Source organism: Oncorhynchus mykiss, chromosome 9 (genome assembly GCF_057628025.1).
Source record: "Oncorhynchus mykiss isolate SJ-2025 chromosome 9, ASM5762802v1, whole genome shotgun sequence".
Classification (NCBI taxonomy): domain Eukaryota; kingdom Metazoa; phylum Chordata; class Actinopteri; order Salmoniformes; family Salmonidae; genus Oncorhynchus; species Oncorhynchus mykiss.
Window position 1 is genome coordinate 53617378 of NC_143030.1, and position 27637 is coordinate 53645014.

A 27637-nucleotide genomic window follows, 5' to 3' on the forward strand; every position below is an offset into this window, starting at 1 on the left:
AACAGTAGGTGGCGCTGTTCTATGCTGGCACTTAACTCACCGGGACTACTTTCCTCAGAGATTGGGCAGCTACCAAGCCTGAGAGCATATTATTCTCTGTCCATTTTAGCATGGGCCCCTTGGAGAGATTGGGGTGGGGGTGGATGGAGACCTCATCATGTCAATACTGGATTTCAATTGATGGGTGATAGCATGACATGGATAGTATAACATGGCCTCCTTGGAGGTCTCTCAGCTTTTTGCTGTGCATGGCTTGTCTTCCAAGTAGAGGTATTCTCGGATCCGGACCCGAACAGACCTGAGGACAATCAGACCCGGACGGACCCGATCATTATTTAAAAGGGGGACCTAGATCCGTACCCAAACGGGTCTGGGTCTAGATCAGACCCATTGGGGCAGCACGTAGCCCAGTGGTTAGAGCATTGGACTAGTAACCAAAAGGTTGCAAGATTGAATCCCCAAGCTGACAAGGTCCAAATCTGTTGTTCTGTCCCTGAACAAGGCAGTTAACCCACTGGGACATTGAAAATAAGAATTTGTTCTTAACTGACTTGTCTAGTTAAATAAAGGTAAAATAAATACAAATTGGACCTGAGTGACAAAAAAAATAATAATTATCAGCCAAGTTGCTCTTCTGGTTAATGAATAGGTCTTTATATGCTGGCTAGGCCTTCAATATGTCAATAAATTCACCTGATTAGCGTAAAATAAATATGCTACAAGCCAGTAGTCACCAACCTTTTCTAAATCAAGCTTTTATCCAAAGCTAGACCACCTTGAGTCAAAATGCAAGTCGAGACCTACCGCTCAGATTTGTTTTACAAACGTACAAACGTAAGCCTATGCAATATTAACCAATTAAAAACAGTCACGTAGCAATGAGGTTTGTGCAGTAGGCTATAGGCCCAATACATAATCAATGAATATTGGCTAAGCTTAAATTGCCCTTCCAATGTTGTTCTTTTCAGACCATTTTGCAATTATATTTCTGGACTGATTGCCTGCATCTGATGGTCAGTCTGAGGGAAGGGAGGGAACAGCGGTGAGGCTGCCTCTCACCCGAATCACCGACACTGTCCCTTCGCTGTATTTGTCGAGTCTCTCTCTCTAGTCATTGTTTTAAAAGCTTTGAAATCTCACATCAACTTTGCTGTGCATTCGAGGCTTCATTTTACAGTCTATGGAGCAAACTGTGTAGATACAGTGATCTGAGCTATGTGATTGGCCAGTGGTAGGCCTATTACTGCACTTGATTTGCTTTTTGCTGGGTAGGCGAAGTTCTACCTTCAGACACATGAAATGGTTCAAAATGGGAACACTTTGCCTTCCTGGCACTTGGGCTGCTGAATCAAGACTACCAACTGCCAACAGTTAAAAAAAAAAAAACAATAACAAATAGGAACCAAGGCTTTACCGTTGGGGTTTTTAAAGAAATGTTTTGTGATTGACTAGGAATTCCATGGAGATCGGTTGGTGATCACCACTCTAGCCGTAGTCGGGTCTATCAGCTGTAATAACATATATTACCTTCAGAAAGTTTTCACACCTCTTTACTTTCCCCCACACTTTGTTGTGTTACAACCTGAATTTAAAATGTATTCAATTCGGATTTTGTGTCACTGGCCTACACACAATACCCCATAATATCAAAGTGGAATTACATTGACTTCAGAAAGTATTCATACCCTTTGACCATAGGAAGTAGTTTGAGGGTGGGGGTGCTGTTATATTTTTCCGGGGGGGTGCTAAGATTTATTTGTCAACTGCGCCACAGATGGCTATCTCGGTCTGCTAATAAAGGACTAGTAAAGGGTCAGTGCACTACTTTGGTGATTATTATTTTATGCTTAAATATATACAGTACCAGTCAAAAGTTTGGACACACCTACTCATTCAAGGGTTATTCTTTATTTTTACTATTTTCATTTCATTTACATTGTAGAATAATAGCGAAGACATCAAAAGTATGAAATAACATATGGAATCATGTAGTAACCAAAGAAGTGTAAAACAAATCAAAATATATTTTAGATTTGAGATTCTTCAAAGTAGCCACCATTTGCCTTGATGACAGCTTTGTACAGGCTTGGCATTCTCTCAACCAGCTTCATGAGGTAGTCACCTGGAATAAATTTAAATTAACAGGTGTGCCTTGTTAAACGTTCATTTGTGGAATTTCTTTCTTTTTGAGACAATCAGTTGTGTTGTGACAAGGTAGGGTTGTTATACAGAAGAAAGCCCTATTTGGTAAAAGACCAAGTCCACCAGAGATTTTTGGTTCCAACCGCCTTGTCTTTGTGATACGCAGAGTGTGTGAATGGATGACCTCCGCATGTGTGGTTCCCACCGTGAAGCATGGAGGAGGTGGGGTGGTGTGGGGGTGCTTTGTAGGTGTCACTGTCAGTGATTAATTTAGAATTCAAGGCACACTTAACCAGAATGGCTACCACAGCATTCTGCAGCGATATGCCATCCAATCTTGCGCTTAATGGGACTATCATTTGTTTTTCAACAGGACAATGACCCAACACACTTCCAGACTGTGTAAGGACTATTTGACCAAGAAGGAGAGTGCTGTATCAGATGATCTGGCATACACAATCACCCGACCTCAACCAAATTGAGATGGTTTGGGATCAGTTGGACCGTAGAATGAAGGAAAAGCAGCAAACAAGTGCTCAGCATATGTGGGAACTCCTTAAAGGCTGTTGGAAAAGCATTCCTCGTTAAGCTGGTTGAGAGAAAAATATAGGAAAACGTAGAAAAACCCTTGAATCAGTAGGTTTTCTAAAACTTTTCACTGGTAGTGTAAACCCACCAAAATGTGAAAGTAATAAACAGAAAGGAGTTAATCAATCTACAATAATACATAGGAAGAAGCTTGACGCTTCAACATCTTTATGTATGATTGGAGATCCATCTGAAGCAGAGGCAGTGAAGAATTAATATTTTAATGTATTACTTTCTGTGCTTTTACTTGTCAATAATCAACTACTCATAGAAAGGAGCATAGTCTGTCTATTTCCCCTTCTCATTTTTATGTGACATAGTGCAGTTTAACAACACATTTTTCCATGGGCCAGAGAGAAAAATATGCTGTTTTATAGCTAATTTAATGCTATTCTATACATTTTGCCATGGGGTAGAGAAGATGTTGCAGTTTTAAAGCACATTTCCTGTAATTCTAAACATTTTGCCATGGCTTATGAAGTGTTCACTTGCTATCTTCCCCAACCAAAATAAAAGTTTGTTTGATGCTCCCTAAAGCTTGGGGGCCCCAGCCTCGCGTGTGCTGTAGGGGTGCGTCCTACGCTACTGATTTTGATGTAGGTTCATTACTGCATTGAAGGCCATGACTGAAAAACTAAAAAGCAGTGCTGAGTCCAAACCTAGAGCATCATAAATCATGTTGTCGCGAAGAGAGTAAGCAGTCCTTTCAGGAACGACACTATTTCATTTCCTCCCAGTTTAGACTCCCCATAAACACGATCCACAAACGAAATTGGAACCTGTTTGGAAGAAGGAAAACTATAGTTAAAGGGATAGATTGGATTTTGGCAATGAAGAGTCAGATGAACTCCAGGATACCATTTGTATGTATCTGCCTCCAGTATGAAGAAAGTTAAGAGGTAGTGTACCCATATACTTCCAGTCATTGCGCTAACGCTAGTTAGCAATTGTACACTAGCAACATCCTTCAAACTGCACGCAGAGACATAAAAATAGTATCCACAAGTTAATCTGGCTGTGGGAAAGTAGATAAAACTCTCTTTAACTAAGCTACATACAACGTATTGACATGATTAACATATCTTAATTTATTTGGGTAAAAACATATACAACAGATGTATTCCCAGAGGATTGCATTTAAAAGTATTAATTAAAACACTGTGTCCAAATGTGGTCCTCGACGGTAAAAACAAATAAAACATCTCATGATTAAGAAACTAAACAAAATGACACAAAACCCACAAAAAAAGGCCTCACCTCTCCAATGGTGTAGTTCAGCTGTCTAGCACGGACAATCATCTCCATCTGAAAGACGTAGCCTCTGGACACACACCTCTCCACCAGACTCTCCAGTACCTCCTTCTTGTAAAGCCTGAGATCACCATGCATAAAAAACAAAACAGTGAGATAACACACACTGGCACACTAAGGAAGTTAAAGGAAGATGTACCAGTATGTAAGTACAGTTGAAGCTGGAAGTTTACATACACCTTAGCCAAATACATTTAAACTCAGTTTCACAATTTCTGACATTTAATCCCAGTAAAAATTCCCTGTCTTAGGTCAGTCAGGATCACCATTTGATTTTAAGAATGTGAAATGTCAGAATAATATTATAGATAATTATTTATCACATTCCCAGAGGGTCAGAAGTTTACATACACTCAATTAGTATTTGGTAGCATTGCCTTTAAATTGTTTAACTTGGGTCAAACGTTTCATGTAGCCTTCCACAGGCTTCCCACAATAAGTTGGGTGAATTTTGGCCCATTCCTCCTGACAAAGCTGGTGTAATGGAGTCAGGTTTGTTGGCCTCCTTGCTAGCACACGCTTTTTCAGTTCTGCCCGCAAATGTTCTATATGATTGAGGTCAGGGCTTTGCGATGGCCACTCCAATACCTTGACTTTATTTCCCTTAAGCCATTTTGCCAATACTTTGGAAGTATGCTTGGGGTCATTGTCTATTTGGAAGACCCATTTGCGACCAAGCTTAAACTTCCTGACTGATGTCATCAACATAATTGTCCCTCCTCATGATGCCATCTATTTTGTGAAGTGCACCAGTCCCTCCTGCAGCAAAGTACCCCCACAACATGATGCTGCCACCCCCGTGCTAGCCATAAAATACATTTGTGGAGTGGTTGAAAAACAAGTTTTAATGACTTCAACCTAAGTGTATATAAACTTCCGACTTCAACTGTAGGTGTGATTGCTGTGCCTGCTGTTCTTCACACCTATTTACATTTAGCCCCTTACCTGAAGCTGCCAGTCAGGTCTGATGCCCCAGGTCTCAGCAGCACCTGTGTGACATAGTTCGCTCCCCGACTGTTAGAGAGGGAGGGACACACACAGACGAGAGTTTAATACTTGCCTTCTGTATAAGCTGAATAAATGACGGCCAACAACCTACACTACCATTCAAAAGTTTGGGGTAAATTAGAAATGTCCTTGTTTTTGAAAGAAAAGCACATATTTTGTCCATTAAAATAACATCAAATTGATCAGAAATACAGTGTAGACATTGTTAATGTTGTAAATGACTATAGCAACTGGAAACGGCTGAATGGGATATTATCAGCAACCATCACTCCTGTGTTCCAATGGCACGTTGTGTTAGCTAAACCAAGTTTATCATTTTAAAATGCTAATTTATCATTAGAAAACCATTTTGCAAAAGATCTGTCCTTCTTTAGACTAGTTGAGTATCTGGAGCATCAGCATTTGTGGGTTTGATTATCAAATCAAAGTTTATTTGTCACGTGCGCCAAATACAACAGGTGTACCTTACAGTGAAATGCTTACTTACAGGCTCTAACCAACAGTGCAATTTCTAAGTTTAAAAAAGGTATTAGGTGAACAATATATAAAGTAAAGAAATGAAAACGGTAAAAAAGACAGTGAAAAATTACTGTAGCGAGGCTCTATACATGCACTGGTTAGTTGAACTGATTGAGGTAGTATGTACATGTAGGTATGGTTAAAGTGACTATGCATATTTGATAAACAGAGAGTAGCAGCAGCGTAAAAGAGGGGTTGGGGGGGGCACACAATGCAAATAGTCCTGGGTAGCCATTTGGTTACCTGTAAAGGAGTCTTATGGCTTGGGGGTAAAAACTGTTGAGAAGCCTTTTGGTCTTAGACTTGGCATTCCGGTACCGCTTGCCATCCGGTAGTAGAGAGAACAGTCTATGATTAGGGTGGCTGGGGACTTGGACAATTTTTAGGGCCTTCCTCTGACACCGCCTGGTGTAGAGGTCCTGGATGGCAGGCAGCTAAGCCCCAGTGATGTACCGGGCCGTACGCACTACCCTCTGTAGTGCCTTGCGGTCGGAGGCCGAGCAGTTGCCATACCAGTCAGTGATGCAACCATGCTCTCGATGTTGCAGCTGTAGATCCTTTTGAGGATCTGAGGACCCATACCAAATCTTTTTAGTTTCCTAAGGGGGAATAAGCTTTGTCGTGCCCTCTTCACGACAATCTTGGTATGTTTGGACCATTCTAGTTTGTTGGTGATGTGGACACCAAGGTACTTAAACTCTCAAACTGTTCCATTATCAGCCCCGTCGATGAGAATGGGGGCGTGCTCGGTCCTCCTTTTCCTATAGTCCACAAACATCTCCTTTGTCTTGGTTACATTGATGGATAGGTTGTTATTCCGGCACCACCCGGCCAGGTCTCTGACCTCCTCCATATAGGCGGTCTCGTCGTTGTCGGTGATCAGGCCTACCACTGTTGTGTCGTCAGCAAACTTAATGGTGTTGGAGTCGTGCCTGGCCACGCAGTCGTGGGTGAACAGGGAGTACAGGAGGGGTCTGAGCACGCACACCTGAGGGGCTCCAGTGTTGAGGATCAGCGTGGCATATGTGTTGCTACCTACCCTTACCACCTGGGAGCGTCCCGTCAGTAAGTCCAGGATCCAGTTGCAGAGGGAGGTGTTTAGTCCCAGGATCCTTAGCTTAGTGATGAGCTTTGAGGGTACTGTGGTGTTGAACGCTGAGCTGTAGTCAATTAATTGCATTCTCACGTAGGTGTTCCTTTTGTCCAAGTGGGAAAGCGCAGTGTGGACTGCAATAGAGATTGCATCACTTGTGGATCTGTTGGGGCGGTATGCAAATTGGAGTGGGTCTAGGGTTTCTGGGATAATGGTGTTGATGTGAGCCATTACCAGCCTTTCAAAGCACTTGGTCAACATGGGTGTGGAAGTGAATGCTACGGGTCTGTAGTCATTTAGGCAAGTTGCCTTAGTGTTCTTGGGCACAGGGACTATGGTGGTCTGCTTGAAACATGTTGGTATTACAGACGCAATCAGGGACATGTTGAAACTGTCAGTGAAGAAACCTGCCAGTTGCTCAGCACATGCCCGGAGCACATCCTGGTAATCCGTCTGGCCCCGCAGCCTTGTGAATGTTTACCTGTTTAAAGATCTTACTCAAATCGGCTACGGAGAGTGTGATCACACAGTCATCCGGAACAGCTGATGCTCTCATGCATTCCTCAGTGTTGCTTGCCTCAAAGCGAGCATAGGAGTGATTTAGCCCGTCTGGTAGGCTTGTGTCACTGGGCAGCTGGCGGCTGTGCTCCCCTTTGTAGTCTGTAATAGTTTGCAAGCCCTGCCACATAAGACGAGCGTCGGAGCCGGTGTAGTACGATTCAATCTTAGCCCTGTATTGACGCTTTGCCTGTTTGCCGGAGTTCCTCTGTCCAGTGTGTGTTCTTTTGCCCATCTTAATCTTTTATTTTTATCGGCCAGTCTGAGATATGGCTATTTCTTTGCAACTCGGATCCCAGAGTCACCTCTTCACTGTTGACGTTGAGACTGGTGTTTTGCGGGTACTATTTAATGAAGCTGCAAGTTGAGAACTTGTGAGGAGTTTCTCAAACTAAACACTCTAATGTACTTGTCCTCTTGCCAGAATAGACTGATGAGTTTCAGAAGAAAGTTCTTTGTTTCTGGCCATTTTGAGCATGTAATCGAACCCACAAATGCTGATGTTCCAGATACTCAACTAGTCCAAAGGCCCGTTTTATTGCTTCTTTAAATCAGCACAACAGTTTTCAGCTGTGCAAACATAATTGTAAAATGGTTTTCTAAAGATAAATTAGCCTTTTAAAATTATAAACTTGGATTAGCTAACACAGCATGCCATTGGAACACAGGAGTGATGGTTCCTGATAATGGGCCTCTGTACGCCTATGTAGATATTCCATAAAAAAATCTGCCATTTCCAGCTACAATAGTCATTTACAACATAATGGACACAAATGTTTATTTTCTTTTAAAACAAGGACATTTCTAAGTGACCCCAAACTTTTGAATGGTAGTGTAGATGTAGCAGACGGGAGTGTGCCCCTGCAGTCACCTGATGAGTTTCCTGCGCAGGTCCCATCCGTACACGCCCCCATCTCCTCTGTATCGGGTGCCTGACACAAGGTCATACCCGCCTTCTCTCTGTTTCCTTGGAGACAAACACATTCACATCAAATACTTTGTAACAGATGATCACATGGTAGAGATGTAGATTGCTAGCAGACATACTATATTCTGAATTCTACGTTCTACATTTTCCCCCAAAATATACACATTCACATTTTGCGATGAATTAAAATAGTTGACTTACTTTATGAATTCTGGAATAAATTTAGGCTGCAAGGAAAGATAATTTTATGTATTTTAGGATGTATGCATCCAAAGGATTTCATAAAAGATTATCCTGGCAATGAAGCATTTTGATACAAATATCCAACCAAGCAATGTAACACCACAAGTAACCTCCTGATTAGAAAAAGGGACTAGAAAATAGTCTGTTCTTGGAAACATTTTTAAATGGTTATTATTGTATTACAGGGTCTGGTGCCATTATCCCAACCTGCTTCTGTGATACTGTATTGTCCAGAGATACAGGAGATCCACTCACATGATGGGAGAGGTCTGCATCCATTATGAAGACATAGTTCCCTCTGGCATGTTTAATGCCATGGATGTAGGCAGTTCCTGAATGCAGAATTAAAAGGACATCACCTGACATGTGTACCTGAGATAGTGTTCAATAACACTGTGTTCACTCTGATGAATGAGTATGTGACACTTACCTAACCCTAGTTTCTTTGCTCTTGGTCGAAGGAGCTGAAAAATAACCACAAAGAGCAGAGAGTGAATGAGTGTCTTGCTATGCCAGCAGGTACGTGAATGTTAAAGTATATACAAAAATAACAACTAATCTATTAAATTCACTTACTATCTTGTCCTCTCCGTATATCTTCTGCAGTTGTTCTGCCACCTCAAGTGTCCCATCTGGACTTCCATCATCAATGACAATAATCTCGTACTCGTATCCACTGTGAATAAGTAAAAAGGCGTTTCAACCCATCACACAACAAATGCTAATCTGACATTTGATGAAAACAGGGACTTTACAATGAGCTCTATCATAGTTCCAGTTACAGCTTGAATTTCAGTCAGTCTTTCAAATATGCAATATCTGTTCAAATGTTGTGAGTTATATGCTATATTCTTATAAAGGTACAATCTGCAAAATGTTATTGCAGTCTTTGATGTCTATGGAGTACAATGTTGCATGTTTACATCATTGCCTGGCCCACCCACAACTGCCTTTTGTTGTTATGAAGACCGCAGAGGTAAAACAGCTGAAATAAGCTCATAGAGGTATTTATATAAGTCATATTCCACACACACACACACACACACACACACACAAAGAGGGTATGTCATTATCTGAAATAATCAATGAGCGACTGGTAATCACAACAACAGATGGGTGGGTATAATTTGTGATACGTTCCAACAGGAATTTGTTCCAAAAACGTAGTAAATACAAAGTTGTATAGCGGCAGAATAAGATACAGGGTAGGGAATGGGCTCTCTCATTAAGTTTTTCACTCACCACGTTTATTCCCGAAAAATGTCTGTTCTCACTCTGGTAGCCTATGGGCAAACATTAAGAATAAACTACGTGGTAAATTGATGCCTATTCGGCACCTAGTTATCTAGGTGAATTGATCATGCTACTTAGGATGCGTTGTTTGTTGATAACCTTATACTTTAGAAGTTTTAGGAACAGATTCCTGTTGGAACGTTCCACAAATTATACCCACCCGCAACAGATTGCAAAAGTAAGCCATTGACGATCCCAATGAGGGCTGTCCCCTCTTGGCAAATCTGAATTTAGTGACAGTTTATCACTGACATCTTGTCACACACTCCGGACAACATAATCTGAAATGATCTACCTTTCACCGAAGTATTTTACCAATAGCCACACAATAAGCGGTAGATTCTCTCGTTCATTGTAAGTGGGCAACAACACCGAGTATTTATCACCATCTCCCCGGCTTTGCTGTGAACCTTTCCGGCTTGCCATGTTGGTTGGAATGTTGTTGAGCCGGATGCGGGTGCGTTGTAAAATATTTACCCGTGCAACAAATTCTTCACTATTTGGTTCCTAATAATGTACATAGCACTAGGTGGCGCCACATACAGTAGTTATAAATATATTTGACTGTACGGGATTTCTTCTTCTTCTTTGGCATTGGGTTGGCGGATCGCATCCAACGTTCAATGTGCATACATCACTACCTACTGTACTGGAGTGTGAGGCCAGTCACAGACTAACTACATTAAATTATCTTCATTAGTCATGTTCCTCTAACAAAGTGAAATGGAGCCCTAGACACCACTTCCTTCCCCCCACTACGCCACCCAAACCCCAAACCCATCCAGCCTCTCTAACCCTTTCACAGAATCTCTCCCCATCTACATCATACAATTCACAAAATATCAACCGTTTCCTCCACTAAACACTCATCACACAGACCTGTTTCATGTCTCCCTATCATCCACAATGTGGCATTCAAACCTGTGTGCCCAAACTGTAGTCTACTCCACACAACTTCCTCTCGCCTACATCGCATGCTCCTTTACTCACCTATATCGACATGCAATATCATTGTCTCCCCTTACTACAAGCATCCCACTCCATTTGCCAAAGACTGAGCCTTTTTGGCCGGATCAAGGACTTGACTTCCCTGCGGCCCAGTTGACCTGAATATCTACCCCCTCTCTCCTCACTGCACTCTCAGCCACCACATCGACCTTCTCATTACCCTCCACACCCACATGGGCGGGAACCCTACAAAAGTTTACCACCACTACATCCTCTCCAACAGCACTATCATCTCCACAAACAAGTCTCTCCTATCCGACCTGCCCATCTTCACACTGCTCAACACTGCAGCCAAATCAGAGCTGATCACCACTCTGAGTGGTTTCACCTCCTCCACTGATCTCAAACCTAGAATCATGGCCATCAACTCTGCTGCATACACTAACACATAATCAGTTAACCGCTTACATGCACTAACATTGACATCTGGGACATACACCCCTGTGCCCATCCGACCACTGACTGGATCCTTTCAACCATCTGAATCCTTAAAAACGAATAAAAACGGTTATCTATATATCTCTCTAAAAGACATCTCACGTCCTTACTCCATTCTCTCCTGCCCTCAATCATGTCCACACCTACATTTGTTTTGGAACAGCCAAGGAGGAACGTTCCCCAATGCGATTGCCGGCCCTATCTCTCTCTTCCCCAGTCCATATTCTACCACCTTCTGCCCGATTGTCCACTCGTATGCCCTCTGCTTAACCTCTCCTCGCTCCCAGCATTCCCCAGTTGGCGTGACCACAGGATGTCCTTCTGAACTCCCTTTCAACCTCGCCCAGTACGCTAATGTTTGTCCCGCTTTATCCTCAGTGGCAGTTCCCCACTATCTACCTGCAATGCCTCAACAGGTGTTGTCCTGAAGGCACTACACACACAATCTCAGGGCCCTTGACTGTATCTTTTCCATAGTACCATTTTGGCTGCCGACCCTTATACAAAGCAAACATAATCCAAAGATGACCTAATCACATCCCTCGGTTGCTCCTCTTTTCAGTTCGCTGCAGCTGGCGACTGGAACGAGCAGCAACAAACACTCAAACGGGACAGTTTCTTCTCAATCTCTTCATTCAAAGTCTCAATCATGGACACTCTTACTGACAGTTGTGGCTGCTTTGCGTGGTGTTGTCTCTACCTTTTTCCCCTTTGTGCTGTTGCCCAATAATATTTGTACCATGTTTTGTGCTGCTACCATGTTGTTGTCATGTTGTGTTGCTGCCATGCTGTGTTGTCATGTGTTGCTGCCTTGCTATGCTGTCATCTTAGGTCTCTCTTTATGTAGTGTTGTGTTGTCTCTCTTGTCGTGATGTGTGTTTTTTCCTATATTCATATATTTTTATTTTTAAACCCAGCCTCCGTCCCCGCAGGAGGCCTTCTGTCTTTTGGTAGGCCGTCATTGTAAATAAGAATTTGTTCATAACTGACTTGCCTAGTTAAATAAAGGTTAAATTAAATTAAAATCCATGTCTGGTACATATATAACAGTGTTTGTCTTTCCGACCACCAATCATATCCTGCCTCTGCCCTTATGAGGTTCAGCACCTTCCAGCACTTCATTTCAATATACTCAACATGGCTCTTCCACATAGAGCCTCTCATCAAACCACATACCTAAATACTTAAACTCAGACACCCTACCTATATTCTGACTGTATATTTTCAGCCTAACATCTTTAACCTTCCTCCTAGAAAACACCATAAAGCAGGACTTGGACACAGACATCCTAAACCCTCATGTTTGAGTCCAATCTTCCACAACTCCCACACTTTCTTGCATCTCCATTACATATTCACATTCCCACCTCTCTTCCATAGAGCCCCATCATCAGCATACAAGGCCACACCCACTCCCTGTCCCACGTCCTCTAATATGTCATTTATCAGCAGGGTGAACAACATCTGACTAACCACACTTCCCTAGGGAGTACCATTGTCCACTTCTAACAGCATTGACAATTCTGACCCACCCAACACCCGTATGACCTGGCATCCATCCACCCACTCTGTGCTACGCTCATCAAACCCCTAACTTCCAAGAAATACATCATCCTACTCACTGTCATCTTTTCCATCAAGTTACACGTTGGATGTCAGTGCGATAGGCCTATAACTGTCCGCCCGGGATCTTTACCTGGTTTTACAAACGTCAACACCACCGTACGTTTCCACCCAGCTGGTATCACCCCCAGTCATCCACACCTACCAAAAAACGACCCAAAAAATGTATAAATCAATTAAATCAAAAGCTTATTTTACATTTTGTTTTTACAGATCTAATCACTACACAGGCTCAAGGGGAACCTGGGAGGGCGGATCTTCCGGCGCCAGTACCCCTTGTAAATCTTAATCTAAAATCCTGAAGTCCCAAAATAATTTCTGCCACAGCCACAATAATGTCCAGTTTCTTAGACTTCTTTGAGACTTCTGCTGTACAGTTTATAACTGTGGCAATGAACGCAACAAAATCCACCTTTTTAACACACAGGGTATATTTTGTCTGGAAGCAAACAAGTACTGCAGGCTGTGGTGTATCCACTAATACCTTTTCTCTAGCATCACTTATTTTCTCAATTCTTATAATTGCCTCCCCATAGGAGATTTGATTGACCACTAACTTTCGCCACCTCAATCTCCTTCACCCTTACAGGGCACTCCAGGAACTCAGGATCATGATCCCCATCTCAATCTCCTTCACCCTTACAGGGCACTCCAGGAACTCAGGATCATGATCCCCATCTCAATCTCCTTCACCCTTACAGGGCACTCCAGGAACTCAGGATCATGATTCCCATCTCAATCTCCTTCACCCTTACAGGGCACTCCAGGAACTCAGGATCATGATCCCCATCTCAATCTCCTTCACCCTTACAGGGCACTCCAGGAACTCAGGATCATGATCCCCATCTCAATCTCCTTCACCCTTACAGGGCACTCCAGGAACTCAGGATCATGATCCCCATCTCAATCTCCTTCATCCTTACAGAGCACTCCAGGAACTCAGGATCATGATCCCCATCTCAATCTCCTTCATCCTTACAGAGCACTCCAGGAACTCAGGATCATGATCCCCATCTCAATCTCCTTCACCCTTACAGGGCATTCCAGGAACTCAGGATCATGATCCCCATCTCAATCTCCTTCATCCTTACAGAGCACTCCAGGAACTCAGGATCATGATCCCCATCTCAATCTCCTTCACCCTTACAGGGCACTCCAGGAACTCAAGATCATGATCCCCATCTCAATCTCCTTCATCCTTACAGAGCACTCCAGGAACTCAGGATTATGATCCCCACCACAATTTCAACAAAATAATGAATGAAAAACTCAGTGTAGGCTATAGATAAAAATTGCACAATAATTATACATTCAAGGATTTTTTAAAGATTTAATTTTTATTCAACCCGCTCAACTATATTTCTTGACCTTAAACCTGCCGTGACTGCGGGTTGAGTCAACCCTCGCATCACTACTTTGCATGACCATTGGGGTGAGGCTCGGACTTGGAGGTCAGTCTTCACTACACCTGCCACCGCAGGTAATTCATCCCCACTCTTGTCAGGGTTCAACATCCATCCAAGACAGCAGGGTACGGTTTGTCGGCCTACTTGGAGCCATTCTTCCTCACCTTCCCTCTACACTTGGCTCTTATTGTTCCTAGCTGTCCATAACCACTTCTATCCGTTCTCCACGCTCATGCCGCGCCTTCATCTGCTGTATTGCGGATGGCCTTCAGCCAATACCCAACTTCGGTTCCTTGGCCCAATTTACTAGTCTGGCTTTCTCTGGCCTCTCCATGCTGGTAAAACGTGGGCTACTCTGCATCCGAGCTCTTGCATAACATATAATTTACAAGGTATATTTAAGCAATAAGGCATTAGGGTGTGTGGTATATGGCAAATATACCACGGCTAACGCCTGTTCAAAGATGCATCGTGGAGTACCTGAATACAGCCCTTAGCCGTGGTATATTGGTCATATACCACAGACCCCCGAGGTGCCTTATTGCTATTATAAACTGGTTCCCAACATATTAACAGAAGTACAAATAAATGTTTTGTCACACCCGTGGTATGTCAGCCAATCAGCATTCAGGACTTGAACCATACAGTTTATAATGGATAATACAGATCATGCCAATATTCAATTCAATTCACCAGTAACAGTAGCCCATCTTCCATTGTCTTGCAGTATATTATCATCATCTCATTACAGTCAAGTGGTCCACTGTTTAGGGATTAAGAAAAAAAGAGTTCAGGCAAGTTGACTTTTTTAGGTCATGATTTTATTACTCTCAATTGGCTTCCTGCTGTTTAAGTATTTAGACTACCATATTTATGTAGAAGCTGGTCTAATGCTGGTCTCTCATGCGCTCTCTCCCTCTCACACACACACACACACACACACTTCGGAGTAGAAAAAAAGTAAAACACATCAAATGTTTTCAAGAACACATGGCAACATTTCAACTGCTAATGGCCGTTTAAACACATGAAGCAGGAATTGTAAACAGGGCTTTCCTGTGAGATAAAATACAACATGTAATACAGGAAATCTGCATGTTAGTGTATAATGAGAATAACAAGATTCAATTTATCATATACAGTATATCTATATATCTATAAAATAATTAAGACATTCTCACAGTGTATAATTTGTTTGAAACAAAATATAGTTTTTTTTTAATACAAAATTAACTCTTTGGATTAACATTTTGAGGCAGTTTAGGTATAAAAAATATAATAAAAGCTACAGATAGTAACCATATTTGAATTTATGCTTAACATGTAATATGTTACAGTGCATGAGTACAAAAACATGGACATAGTAAGGAGCAGATTTAACATTTTCAGTGCGAAGGTCATAACATACATCAGTTAACTATAACAGGCCTACTGTCTACCAAAATATCCACTACATAGCCTCCATTATAACACAGGCCTTTACAATATGTTAGCGAGTTTATTAACAGGTAGACCTATTCAAATACTTAAAAATGTACTTTTCATCAGTTTTTATGTAAGTGGAAACACTTGATACATTTGTGTTTCATGAGAAGGAGAAGTGAAGAAGAGGCACCATGTCAACTTCCTTTTCCCCTTAATAGTGGCCCATGTGTCTCTGAGTCACTGACGAGCTCCAATGCACCAAACCTGCTCCACGGTGGTGCTTCGTCAGCTCCAGTCCCAGTCTGTCCATCAGGTCTAATGGCACAAGTGCTCTATGGCCACTTAAAATGAAGGAGATGACAGGAGCTGGACCACAATGTCACAAGAAAATTCAGCTTCCACTGTGTGCTCAAGGCTGGTATCCAAAATATGGGTCCTCTGAAAAATGACATGCAGTCAAAACAGTAAAATAGCATGGTAATATTTACTGTAAATGGTCCTAGATATGGCTGTTGTACCTGCTTGTGTCTGAACACCTCTATGACAGCCACTGCTATCACAAACACCAGGGGGACCTATCTCTCCTGCCTGCCCGACTGCTCCTGCGATGCCCGGAGGTCCCGTCTGGCCATCCTCTCCTCTAGGGCCGGGACTGCCCAGCTTGGCCTCTCCTGGGAGACCTGCACAAACACAATCACAAAAAACCCTAATCATTAAGTTGACAGCAGCAATTAAACTTCTCAATTACCGTTTCTTGATTTTTCTGCTCATAGAGAGACAGCTGATGAGTGTACCTGCAAATCCTTTGATTCCCTGTGGTCCCTGGACATTGGGCCCTAAGCTGCCTTTCTCCCCGGGGGCACCTCTACGTCCTGAAGGAAAGAAGGAACCACTGATGAGACACTTATCACGTAATAAGTCTGACCAGGACTGAATATATACCACCACCTCCACCGTGTAAAACCCAAGGCCTCACCCTGCTCTCCTGGGTATCCAGACTTCCCTGGTTCCCCACTAGTTCCCAGTCTTCCCTGGTTCCCCCTCTGTCCTGGTGGGCCCTTTCCCCCTGGTATACCAGGCTCTCCTGGTGGACCCACTGGCTCCTCAATGGGCACAGGCTTACGGCTCATCTCATTCAGGAACAAATCCAGCTTCAGCACCTCGTCTGAAAAACAATTGTGAATAAGTCTACACAGATACACCCACAACCATGTGCACTCCCTCAAACATCACCTTACATTAACACAAGTACAGCATTGCAGTACTTACTGTGCACCAGTTGCTCACAAGCCTGTGTGACCAGCTGGAAGATCATTGCCATGGACTGAGGCTCTCCCTAAAACACAGAGCATGTCTGTCAATCAATGGGCCAAGAGAGCACAAACACATTTTCTTGCACAGAGACAAACTTGCATGATAAAAATGTACCTTCTCTCCCCTTTCACCTTTATTCCCAGGAAGACCCTGTTAATAGAAAGGGAAACTACGATGAGATAGTTGATAACCATTATCGCTACTAATACAATTTGGTTCTAATACAATTTGGTTCACCTCAGACAATGGATCATCACTTAATGAGTTAACATTGAGCATACTGAAATTGTGTGATGGCGTGATTGTTGTTTTCAACAGTATATTGGATGCGACAGTCCAAGGGTATGAAGTTCCGTTAGTGCCTCAGTACTTACGGTCGGCCCCACCCCCCCTAAAGGTCCCCTCTCTCCAACAACCCCTGGGTGTCCTGGCATACCCTGGAAACCCTGACAACACAGATGGGTGGATTAGGGGAGGAGCAATAGAGATCACTAGAAAAGCAATGACAAGTATACCTCCGCTTGACACCCCACTCTTACCCTAGGTCCAGTAATCCCTGGTCCGCCCATGTTCCCCTCAACTCCTCTGATGCCCTGAAAAACACCGGGGAGGCAAAGGTCAGGGTCAGAGCTGGCTTCAGACTGATACACATAACTAATAATACAAACACTTGGAGTCTTGAGCTCCAGGCATGGTTTGTGGAATGTGTTTGAATAAGGATTGAGATTGAGCTCACCTTGGGGCCTGGGGCTCCTTCGTTCCCTTGGGGTCCAGGAGGACCTGGTAAACCCTAGAGAAACACAGGGATGCGGATGGAGGAGGGGAGGAGATGATAGGGAAGGAGAAGGAAGGAAAGTGGAGGGATCAAATAAGAAAACCATAATGTAAACTACAGCACAGTGGATCAAATGTTGGAAGACAGGTAAAATCTAAATAATATCCTGTTCTGTTTATTCAATGGGAATGTTGTAAATCAGACTCACCTGCCCACCTGGCTTTCCCACCTCCCCCTTCACACCCCGAGCCCCTGGAGGTCCCTGTAAAGACAGAACGGGCACCGAGGTCAAAAGTGATACATATTGTTGTAATCACATAATGACACGGCACAGATCTGCAATATGCTGACATTGCACAATTGATCACAATAACATATGTTTCCAATTCAAAAAGGGCAAACATGATAGATGCATTTAAAAAGCAATGTAGAACTTTCTAAACATGGAGAGCAATAAGGATGCTCTAAAAGAATCATTTACAACCGACCCACCACTTTGCCCTGAACTGTCAATCCCCGAGGGCCACGATTTCCCAGGGGCCCAAGAACGCCTTCTGACCCCATTTTCCCTGAAGGGCCTATCTCACCCTGAGAAAAACAGTGGTGAACAGAGGTTAAAATATAAGAAAATCTGTCACCGTCACATTCTGACAAACATGATGATGTACAGTACATGTGAAAATAGACTATGGTGCAATACAGATGGGGTTCAGCTGTGTATAGTGAACTGTTCAAGCGCTTCTGTATCGGCTTCACAAGTGTCAAGACCTCTGACCTTTTGGCCCTCCTCTCCCTTTTCACCCTTTTCTCCACGAGGACCCGGTTTGCCCTAAAAAAAAAACAGGGACAAGGATTGTTGCATAATAATCTTAGGATCGGTCATGAAATCATTGCAATTGCTAATCACTTCACTACATTACAGTTAATTGAATCCATTTATTCTGCTTTCATCATAACGTAACACTGTGACTCACAGGAGGACCCGTGACCCCAGGAGCTCCAGGTATGTCGGAGGTACAGGTGCAGGCATAGGCAGGTGCGGGGCAGCTCTCCTCATCCCTCTGAGATAGTCACACAGGCAGCATTACAGTCAATTAAGTTACCGTGATATTCAGGGCAGGACGCCAGAGGGCCTCCGCTTCTAATGCATTCATTAACTCCATATTCCTCTAGACGTCGGGATTTATTCATTTCTCCATGACCTTTAATAGAGAGTTACTGTGTGTCACTAACCAGGCCTGGCAAATCACAGCAGGTGTCCTCTAATGCCCAGGTGGTGTTGCACACAATCTCAAAGGACTGTAGCTGGAACTGGAGGAGGCAACAACAACAAAGAGTCTGGTTACTACAGTATATGTTATGTGTGGGTCAAAGTAACAGTTCTGTTCCAACTAACCGGGGCAGAGCCGCTGTGTGGTCCACGGGTCTTCATCAGTTTGCCCAGTGTCTCAAAACCATCAGTGGGCAGAGTCCCCAGTGGCCGTGCGGGCCTCTCACCCACATGCTGGCAGTCCACAGACAGGGATACGCTCACCTGGCTGATAGACAGGTGGATCTGCCAATCACAGGACAGAAGGGTGTGTTAGAACGACTTGTGCTGTATGTCACAACCATAGACAATATATTAGAGTTCTATATCCATGGTCACATTCTCTAATCACCATCTAAAACTCAGCATTGTCTTGATGTTGAACTGCCCCTCGTCCTCGTTTTCTCTCCCCCTTTCTTCCTTCTATTTATCAAATATTTTCTCTCTCGTTCACCTTGTGGAAGCTTCCGTAGAACAGCCTGTGGACCTGTGGCTGGTCGAAGGTGAGCTCCTGAACCTCCCCTCTGTAGTCCAGACTGAAGTACAGCAGCAGTTTGCTCACAGCTGGGGGGCACAGAGAGAGAAAGGAGAGAGAGAGAGTGAAGGGAGGGGAGATGAAAAACAGTTTTTTGGGGGAAATTATCCACCGTATGATGAGTAAACAATCTTTCCCCTAAAGTCAGACCGCGGAGTCCCTACCCCTTTGAAGAGTGTCATAAATAACTCAGTGCCCCTAACACCCCCCCACACACACACAAAAAAAACTTGTCTCTTCCTACTGGCACTGATTTTGCTAATAAATACTTTGAGTGAAAATGTACTGTGATGTATTGTTGTCACACCTAGCAATCTTAACATGAATGCACTAATTGTAAGTCGCTAAGGATGACTGAAGCAAATTTAGTGAGATCCCTGAGCACAACAAACAGCAAAAACTACAAATCCCTCAAAATGGCAGTCCTCAACCCCATCCCTCTCCTCAGACTCACGGTCCAGCACCACGCCCATCTTGGGCTGGAAGTCGTTGTCGGTGAGTTGCCAGAGGGCAAAGGGCTCCCTGGGGGTGTCCTGTAGCAGACGGAAAGCTATACTGATGGTGTGCTCTGGAGAAAAGCCTGCTGGGTGGATGAATCTGTGGATGGGACAATATAGAGATAAGTGACCTGTCTGTGTGTGTGTGTGTATGTGTGTATGTGTGTGTTTGCCTATGTAAATATCTCACCCTGTGCTCTGAGTCAGTTGGATGTCTCTGTAGACAGTATAGGTGTGTAGAGTATTGAAGACAAAAGGCTCAGCAGCCACCCCCTCCACAGTTGAGTAAGCCCTCTGGGTCAGACCAAAAGCCTCCATCATATCGAACCCTGGTGCAGAAACACACACACAGACTCTCACACACCCATGCGTATATGACAAAAGCTCTTTACTTTACAAACATAATTTCCTTACCTTTTACAATGCTGTTTCTGATGGTCACCTCAGGGCATACTGTAACACAAGAGGGCAGTGTTTAATCACAAACAAAGGTATGTTACAGCACTGTCAATATAGCTCTGTTCTGTACAATTAACTATAATATAAAGAAGTACCTTCATTGCGAATTGGGTGCAGTCTGGGATGAATGGGGATTCTGGCTGGGGCCGATGCTGTCGGGATCAAAATCCAAATGCTCATTACTTCTATCTAGTTCTACTTTCATGAATGTGTAATGTTACATTGAGAGTGTTTCCCACCAAGAGGATTGTACCCCAGTGATCTGTTTACATCTACAATCAATCCCCGAGCTGACAAGGTAAACATCGGTCGTTCTGCCCCTGTGCAAGGCAGTTAACCCACTGTTCCCCGGGCGCCGAAGACGTGGATGTCGATTAAGGCAGCCCCCCGCACCTCTCTGATTCAGAGGGGTTGGGTTAAATGTGGAAGACACATTTCAGTTGAAGGCATTCAGTTGTACAACTGACAAGGTATCCCCCTTTCCCAATGCTGATGGTATACAGACCTGTGGGGTGGAGAATGGAGACTGCAGCTCCCTCTACAGTGTCGAGGCGGGAGTGCACACTGATGCGGTACACAGTCTCTGGCTCCAGCTCAGTGAAACAGTAGCTGCTGCTTGATGCATCCACTATCTCCTGCTTTGTCTGCTTGTCTGGGCTCCCAAACACAGTAGGGACATAGAGAAAAACATACGCCACACACAATATCCTTGTAAGAAACAGCGATGGATGGTAGCTCCAAAACCAAGATCCCTGACTACCTGTGTCACTTCGAGATGTGCTAGAAAAGGTCTCGTTACCTTTGAAAGACTGGATGGCAATGCGGTAACCGCTGACTGCTGAAACAGGCCTCCAAGACACGCAGATACTGGAGTGATCAGACCTCATCACACTGACACTGCTCACTCGCAGACTGACTGGAGGAACAGACATGGAGAGACAACTGACGGGATGTCTGCGTACACTAGAGCACGCGAGACCATGCATTCACAGGTGATAGACTATTAATGACAGTTGGTGTGTAAGTGACTCACTGGTCTTGCCCTGTGCGGAGGCGCTCCCTCCCTCTCGGTTGCGGTACTCCGCAGTGACCAGGATGCTGTAGCGTGTGTCAGGTAGCAGGGTCTGCAGCAATGTTCGTCTCTCGCTGCCTGAAACCAACACCTGCAGAGGCATTACACTGTAACAACCAACCTAACCTGTGTGTGTGTGTGTGTGTGTGTGTGTGTTACTCACAGTGCTCTCCTGTGTCTCTCCTCCCATCAGGGCGGTGTAGGAGACATGGTATTGCAGTACATGGGCGTTGGGAGGAACCCAGCTCACCAGGAGACTGACTGCAGTCTCCTCTGAGATGGACACACTGGAAGGGCCGCCACCTGACACTAGGACACATAAACGCGTGCTCTTTAAGCTGAGAACTACAACCTTTACATCCCAATATTACATATTGATGCGATTAACATCTCCAGGTCTGTGACAATGTGTGTATTTTGAACTCACAGGTGCTGTATCGTATAGCCACTGCCTCACTCTGTGCTCCATCGGCGTAGAGGGCAGACAGTGAAATCTGATACTCCTTATCGTCCTGCACCCCCTCCAATATGGCCCCCTCGCTGTCCCCATCCACCCTCAACTGAAACACACACAGCAAATGTAACACTAAAATCCATGCAACACAGCGTCGAATTGGCACTGAAATATGGCGCGTCTTACTAGATTTAACAGACAAGCCGAGGTTCCTCCACATACCTGTCTGAGGTCCCCTCCACTGAGTGAGATCCATTTAATCAGGTAGGAGACAACGTCATCGGCGGCTGACTCCCATCGAACTGTGATGTCACTTCCTGAGAAGTTTGTGACTCTGAGATCAGAGGGGGCTGGTACCCTCACTGACAGAGAGACACAGAGAGAGGGGCAGAGGGGAGGGAGAAACAACAATCTCTGTCATATGCACAGGTCATGTATGGATGTGGAAATGTGTGCGTGTGTGTGACGTGCTAGGTTTCATGATCTTACATGTGGTGACGTTGGCTGTGAGCGGGGAGGACAGGCCCTGCTCATACTGTGACTGCACCGACACCAAGTATCTAGACAGAGAGGACAGGTTCTGTAGCAGAACTGAGTTCACACCTGTCACCTCCACCTGGAGAGAAGAGAGGCGAGCGGGAAAGTGACAGACAGAGAGAAGGAGATACTAAATTAATGAATCAAGGTAATATCTTATAATAAAACATATTGCCTCCCGGGTGGCGCAGTGGTCTAAGGCACTGCATCGCAGTGCTAGCTGTGCCACCAAACTCTGGGTTTGAGCCCAGGCTCTGTCGCAGCCAGCCGCGACCGGGAGGTCCGTGGGGCGACGCACAATTGGCCTAGCGTCGTCCGGGTTAGAGAGGGTTTGGCCGGTAGAGATATCCTTGTCTCATCGCGCACTAGCGACTCCTGTGGCAGGCCGGGCGCAGTGCACGCTAACCAGGTTGCTAGGTGCACGGTGTTTCCTCCGACACATTGGTGCGGCTGGCTTCCGGGTTGGATGCGCGCTGTGTTAAGAAGCAGTGCGGCTTGGTTAGGTTGTGTTTCGGAGGACGCATGGCTTTCGACCTTCGTCTCTCCCGAGCCCGTACGGGATAATAAATAAAACATATTTATTGAGTAGTGTATGTTTTATTCCACAGTTAAATGGTGAGCACCTGTTTGACGTCACTGCCATGGTTGGTGCTGCAGGTGATTCTGTGACCGGGAACATCAACCACTCCAGGAACCCAGCTGACCCTGACCATGCTGTGGCTCACCTTGGGAAACTGCATACTGACGGGGGAGGGCAACGGGTCTACAGAGAAAGAGTAGAAAATATTTTAACTGTTTTATTTAACCAGGTAGGCCAGTTGAGAACAAGTTCTCATTTACAACTGCGACCTGGCCAAGATAAAGCAAAGCAGTGCGACACAAACAACAACAGAGTTACACATGGAGTAAACAAACACACAGTCAATAACACAATAGAGAAAAAGTATATATACAGTGTGTGCAAATGTGGTAGGATAAGGGAGGTAAGGCAATAAATAGGCCATAGTAGCGAAATAACTACAATTTAGCAATTAAACACTGGAGTGATAGATGAATGTGCAAGTAGAGATACTGGGATACAAAGGAGCAAAAATAATAATAATAGTAAATAACAATATGGGGATGAGGAAGTTGGATGGGCTATTTACAGATGGGCTATGTACAGGTGCAGTGATCTGTGAGCTGCTCTGACAGCTGGTGCTTAACGCTAGTGAGGGTATGGGTGTCCAGCTTCAGTGATTTTTACAATTCGTTCCAGTCATTGGCAGCAGAGAACTGGAACGGAAGGCGGCCAAAGGAGGAATTGGCTTTGGGGGTGACCAGTGAGATATAGCTGCTGGAGTGCGTGCTATGAGTGGGTGCTGCTATGGTGACCAGTGAGCTGAGATAAGGCGGGGATTTACCTTGCAAAGACCTATAGATGACCTGGAGCCAGTGGGATTGGCAACGAATATGAAGCGAGAGCCAGCCAATGAGAGCATACAGGTCGCAGTGGTGGGTAGTGTATGGGGCTTTGGTGACAAAACGGATGGCACTGTGATAGACTGCATCCAATTTGCTGAGTAGAGTTTGAGGTTATTTTGCAAATTACATCGCCGAAGTCAAGGATCGGCAGGATAGTCAGTTTTACGAGGGCTTTACTTGGCTCATCGCGCTCTAGCAACTCCTTGAGGCGGAGTTGGGGAGTTGCAGTGATGCGACAAGATCGTAATTGGATATCACAAAATTTGGGGAGAAAAAAAAAAATGACACACAGAAAAATTAAATAAATGAATTAAATGTTAATTAATAAATAGGCAGTGATAACATCCTCACATGTGGTGGCGATGGCGGTGACAGGGTCACTGGGGTCCTCGTCATACAGGGCATACAGGGTGACAGAGTAGTCTGTCACTGGTATCAGACCACCCAGCATCACATCAGTCTGGTCTGCCCCAAACTTCACCTGGGACAGGGATTTAATACACAAAATGATCCAAACAAACACATCAACATATTACACAAGTCACTCTGCCATCCTCCAGTAACCTCACCTCCTTGGCATCGTCGGGCTCTCCGTGGCTGAGGGAGGAGTAGAGAACCATATACTGAGTGGCCCCCGCGGTGGCACCCCAACGCACCCTCAGACTGCTGGGGGACGAGGGTGTCACCTCCAGACCCTCCGGCATGGCCAGGGGCACTGATGATCCAGGAGAGGAGAGAAAGAGAGAAGGAGACGGTAGAGGGAATGTATCAGAAGTTATTTCCACGGTAGAGAGAATGCATCAGAAATTATTTCCATGGTTTCGTCGAGTTATTTGCATTAGTCCATGATATGTGAGAAATGTGGCAGATGGGTTCTGCCTTACATGTAGTGATGGTCCCTCTGAGGGCCAGACCAACGTTGTCATCGTAGACAGGAAAGATTGATATGTGGTAGTGGGTCTGGGAGGAGAGTCCACCCAGCAGAACACTGGAGACGGTCCCATTCACAACCACCTGAACACAGACGCCACACAGATCAAGTCACTCACAGCCAAAACCACCAAACAGCTACATGTTGACACAACTGATTTATTTCCATGACAAAAGATATTGAGCTTCATAACTGCAATGACTTGTAAATGCAGACATTCATGAGAATATTCTGTCCATCTCGGACCTCCTGTGGGCTCTGTCCCTCGGCGCTGTGGAACACCACTCTGTACTGCAGGACAGGTCGGGTAGGTCCAGTCCAACTCAGCTGCACCTCTCTGGGGCCCAGCTCAGAGAACTCCAGGTCTGTGGGGCTTGGGTAGTAGAGCACAGAGTCCTCTGTCGGCCTTTCGTTTCCTACACAGTAAACAGAGAATGAGGAAACTACTTGGTATTTCCTCACAGAAAGAGAGTTTCGTAAGACGTTTGTATAAACATACGGATGAATGTACTGAAATACTAAACTCACTCTTAGCAATGCTGCGCTCCTCTATCTTCCCACAGAGGATGTGCACCAGTCGGTCCACCAGTTTGCTGAGCAGGGGGAAGTCATTCACATTGTAGACGTTGATCTCCAGAGGCTCAGACGCCACCTGCCTCAGCTCTGATTCGTCTGCGTTCTTTACACCTGAAAGACAAAAGGCACAGTCCTTTTTTCACACGGCAATACATTCCTGAACAGACACACAAATTACTGATAAACACAACCAGGCATAAATGACATCCAAAAACAAACAAACAAAGACACAAACTACTGTACTTCCTGTACTCCCCATTATGCAAACTAAACCCTCAAGAGTAACAGGCTGCACCACCAGGGTAGATCTCACCTACAGCGATGATCTCCACGCCGGTGTTCTTCAGCCGGTTGGCTGCAGCGATGGCGTCATCCTGCGACTTCCCATCCGTCAGGAGGATCAGGATACGAGGGGTGTCCGGCCTCGCCCCCGACTCGTGTCTCAGGTTCTCCTCCAGGACATGCAGCAGAGCCTGGCCTGTGAAGGTGTTGCCGCCCTTGTATCTGAAGTTCCTGACGGCCTCCAGCAGTTGCTCTTTGGTAGTGAAGTTGTTGAGCTGCCACTCAGTGCGAGGGTCTCCACTGTACTGAGAAAGGGCTGGGAAAACGGAGGGGCAATAAACTGGTAATATCACTCCACACGACAGTTATTGGTGTCCCGGGAAGTAAAAATCTAACAGAGGAGAGTACTGTTATAGGTCGAGTATTTACAGCTGCAGAAACAGGAAAGGGGCCAAAACCACCAGGATTTAGATGAAAGAAAGTGCACGAAACAGAACCATTAAGATCAAAAGACATCTGCCTGGGGACGTCTTATATATGTGGCTTATTATTATATTCATTATGAGATCAAATCACACACCCTTTCATAAGAAAGCCAAAACGCTAATTCAGCAGAAAGAGTCTGCTGTGTCTCACCTATCTGCACCCTGTCTGGGCCGATATGGAAAGGCGTGACTAGACCCTCCAGGAAGTCCCTGACACGTCTGAAGTTGGTGCGTCCAATGCTCCAGGAGCCGTCCACCAACATGACCACGTCAGCGGCTGCTGTCGTGTCACACTCAAAGGCCTTCCGAGTGGACACCACTGGATTAATGAAGAAACGCTCTTAAAATCAAGAAAACTGGCTGATCCAAACTAAGGAAAATGCATTAGTAGTAGGTGTGTATGTGTGTGTTACAGAGGAATACAGGAGAGTGCAAGGACATTTCTGCTCCAGAGGCCCTATCATTATCCTGTCCTCTCTGTGCTCCCCTCCACAGGAAACGCTGTCATCAGATCGGAAATTGCCACTCACTGGAATATTTTGTTCTATGATTGCAGTGCTGAGGATGACAAAGTAACGCCAGAACTCCTCTTCTCTGACTTAACTTTATCCTTTAGCACTAGAAGAGTGTGCATACTATGGGCTCTAAATAAGGTTTTTCACTTAAAACACTGAAAATACATACAGGCTTTTTAAACAAAAACATTTTGCCTGGTACATCTTGAAGTAACAATAATAGTGTTTTTACAAACGGTTTGCTGTAGGTGGGATGGATGGGAGTTAGTGTACCTGTGACAGGCTGGGTGGGGATTGTCTTCCTGACTTTCTCCCTGTCAGAGTTCTCATCCTCTACTGGTTTCCCCTGAGTTGTCCCCTGCTCCTCCTTATTGTCCACCTTGGAGCGATCCTTCTCTTTCTTCCTCTTCCTCTTCTCTTTGGGAGCCTTCTCTGTCACCAACTCATTATTCTGGGTAGTTGTTTCTGGAGTAGTTGGAGGTTCTACAGATACACAATTTGACAGTTGGTAGTGTTAGAGAAACAACGTCTACGACACAAATTCCAACAGCATTATTATTTCAGGCCAACAGTTGATATATGATGACAAACATTCAGGAATAGGCCACAGTCATATCCCATCTCCAGTTCTTATGAGACATTGTTAAGATACAGGGAACCTGTAAAACCTCTTTGTACTCTCCCTTAGCCCACACCCCATGTCCACTCCCTGTTGCCTCTCAGCCATGTTTCTCTCCAGTGCAGTCCATCTCCCATGCTGGACAGGGCAGCTTACAGCTGTGGCACTGCATCAGCACTCTCATTACAGACCTAGTGTGACAACGCAGGCGCCTCTCCAGGCTCCTACCC

At 44.8% G+C, this 27637-nt stretch overlaps 2 protein-coding genes across 3 annotated transcripts in view; both read right to left on the reverse strand.

Annotated features, from left to right (window-relative positions):
• Window positions 1-1888: 1888 nt before the first annotated feature.
• On the reverse strand, window positions 1889-10199 carry dpm1 (dolichyl-phosphate mannosyltransferase subunit 1, catalytic). 2 transcript variants are annotated; one of them, XM_021616000.3, is made up of 9 exons: window positions 9979-10199; window positions 8967-9066; window positions 8821-8854; window positions 8646-8722; window positions 8349-8374; window positions 8091-8186; window positions 4987-5055; window positions 3988-4102; window positions 1889-3509 (listed from the first exon to the last, which is right to left on the reverse strand). In XM_021616000.3, the coding sequence occupies exons 1-9, from the start codon at window positions 10107-10109 to the stop codon at window positions 3405-3407; spliced, it is 753 nt and encodes a 250-aa protein (XP_021471675.1). In that variant the 5' UTR covers window positions 10110-10199; the 3' UTR covers window positions 1889-3404. The 2 variants fall into 2 exon arrangements, with proteins under 2 accessions (XP_021471675.1, XP_021471674.2); XM_021615999.3 differs by having other exon boundaries at window positions 8598-8722; window positions 9979-10151.
• A 4758-nt stretch (window positions 10200-14957) lies between these two features.
• Window positions 14958-27637, reverse strand: part of col20a1 (collagen type XX alpha 1 chain) — a 35664-nt gene continuing 22984 nt past the window's right edge. Inside the window, exons 6-41 of the mRNA XM_036988201.2 lie at window positions 27062-27271; window positions 26425-26592; window positions 25820-26104; window positions 25459-25617; window positions 25177-25346; window positions 24884-25013; window positions 24569-24714; window positions 24351-24480; window positions 23159-23298; window positions 22488-22614; window positions 22221-22360; window positions 21972-22104; window positions 21708-21853; window positions 21506-21635; window positions 21272-21388; window positions 20978-21124; window positions 20568-20624; window positions 20428-20466; window positions 20204-20342; window positions 19971-20113; window positions 19436-19545; window positions 19069-19227; window positions 18906-18983; window positions 18647-18733; window positions 18448-18501; window positions 18165-18260; window positions 17881-17934; window positions 17634-17687; window positions 17437-17490; window positions 17272-17343; window positions 17012-17047; window positions 16853-16919; window positions 16560-16748; window positions 16378-16455; window positions 16102-16263; window positions 14958-16021 (exon numbers count right to left, since the gene is read on the reverse strand). Of these exons, the coding sequence (XP_036844096.2) occupies window positions 15993-16021; window positions 16102-16263; window positions 16378-16455; window positions 16560-16748; window positions 16853-16919; window positions 17012-17047; window positions 17272-17343; window positions 17437-17490; window positions 17634-17687; window positions 17881-17934; window positions 18165-18260; window positions 18448-18501; window positions 18647-18733; window positions 18906-18983; window positions 19069-19227; window positions 19436-19545; window positions 19971-20113; window positions 20204-20342; window positions 20428-20466; window positions 20568-20624; window positions 20978-21124; window positions 21272-21388; window positions 21506-21635; window positions 21708-21853; window positions 21972-22104; window positions 22221-22360; window positions 22488-22614; window positions 23159-23298; window positions 24351-24480; window positions 24569-24714; window positions 24884-25013; window positions 25177-25346; window positions 25459-25617; window positions 25820-26104; window positions 26425-26592; window positions 27062-27271 (4235 nt within the window). The 3' untranslated portion in view covers window positions 14958-15992. The remainder of the gene's footprint in view (window positions 16022-16101; window positions 16264-16377; window positions 16456-16559; window positions 16749-16852; window positions 16920-17011; window positions 17048-17271; window positions 17344-17436; window positions 17491-17633; window positions 17688-17880; window positions 17935-18164; window positions 18261-18447; window positions 18502-18646; window positions 18734-18905; window positions 18984-19068; window positions 19228-19435; window positions 19546-19970; window positions 20114-20203; window positions 20343-20427; window positions 20467-20567; window positions 20625-20977; window positions 21125-21271; window positions 21389-21505; window positions 21636-21707; window positions 21854-21971; window positions 22105-22220; window positions 22361-22487; window positions 22615-23158; window positions 23299-24350; window positions 24481-24568; window positions 24715-24883; window positions 25014-25176; window positions 25347-25458; window positions 25618-25819; window positions 26105-26424; window positions 26593-27061; window positions 27272-27637) is intronic.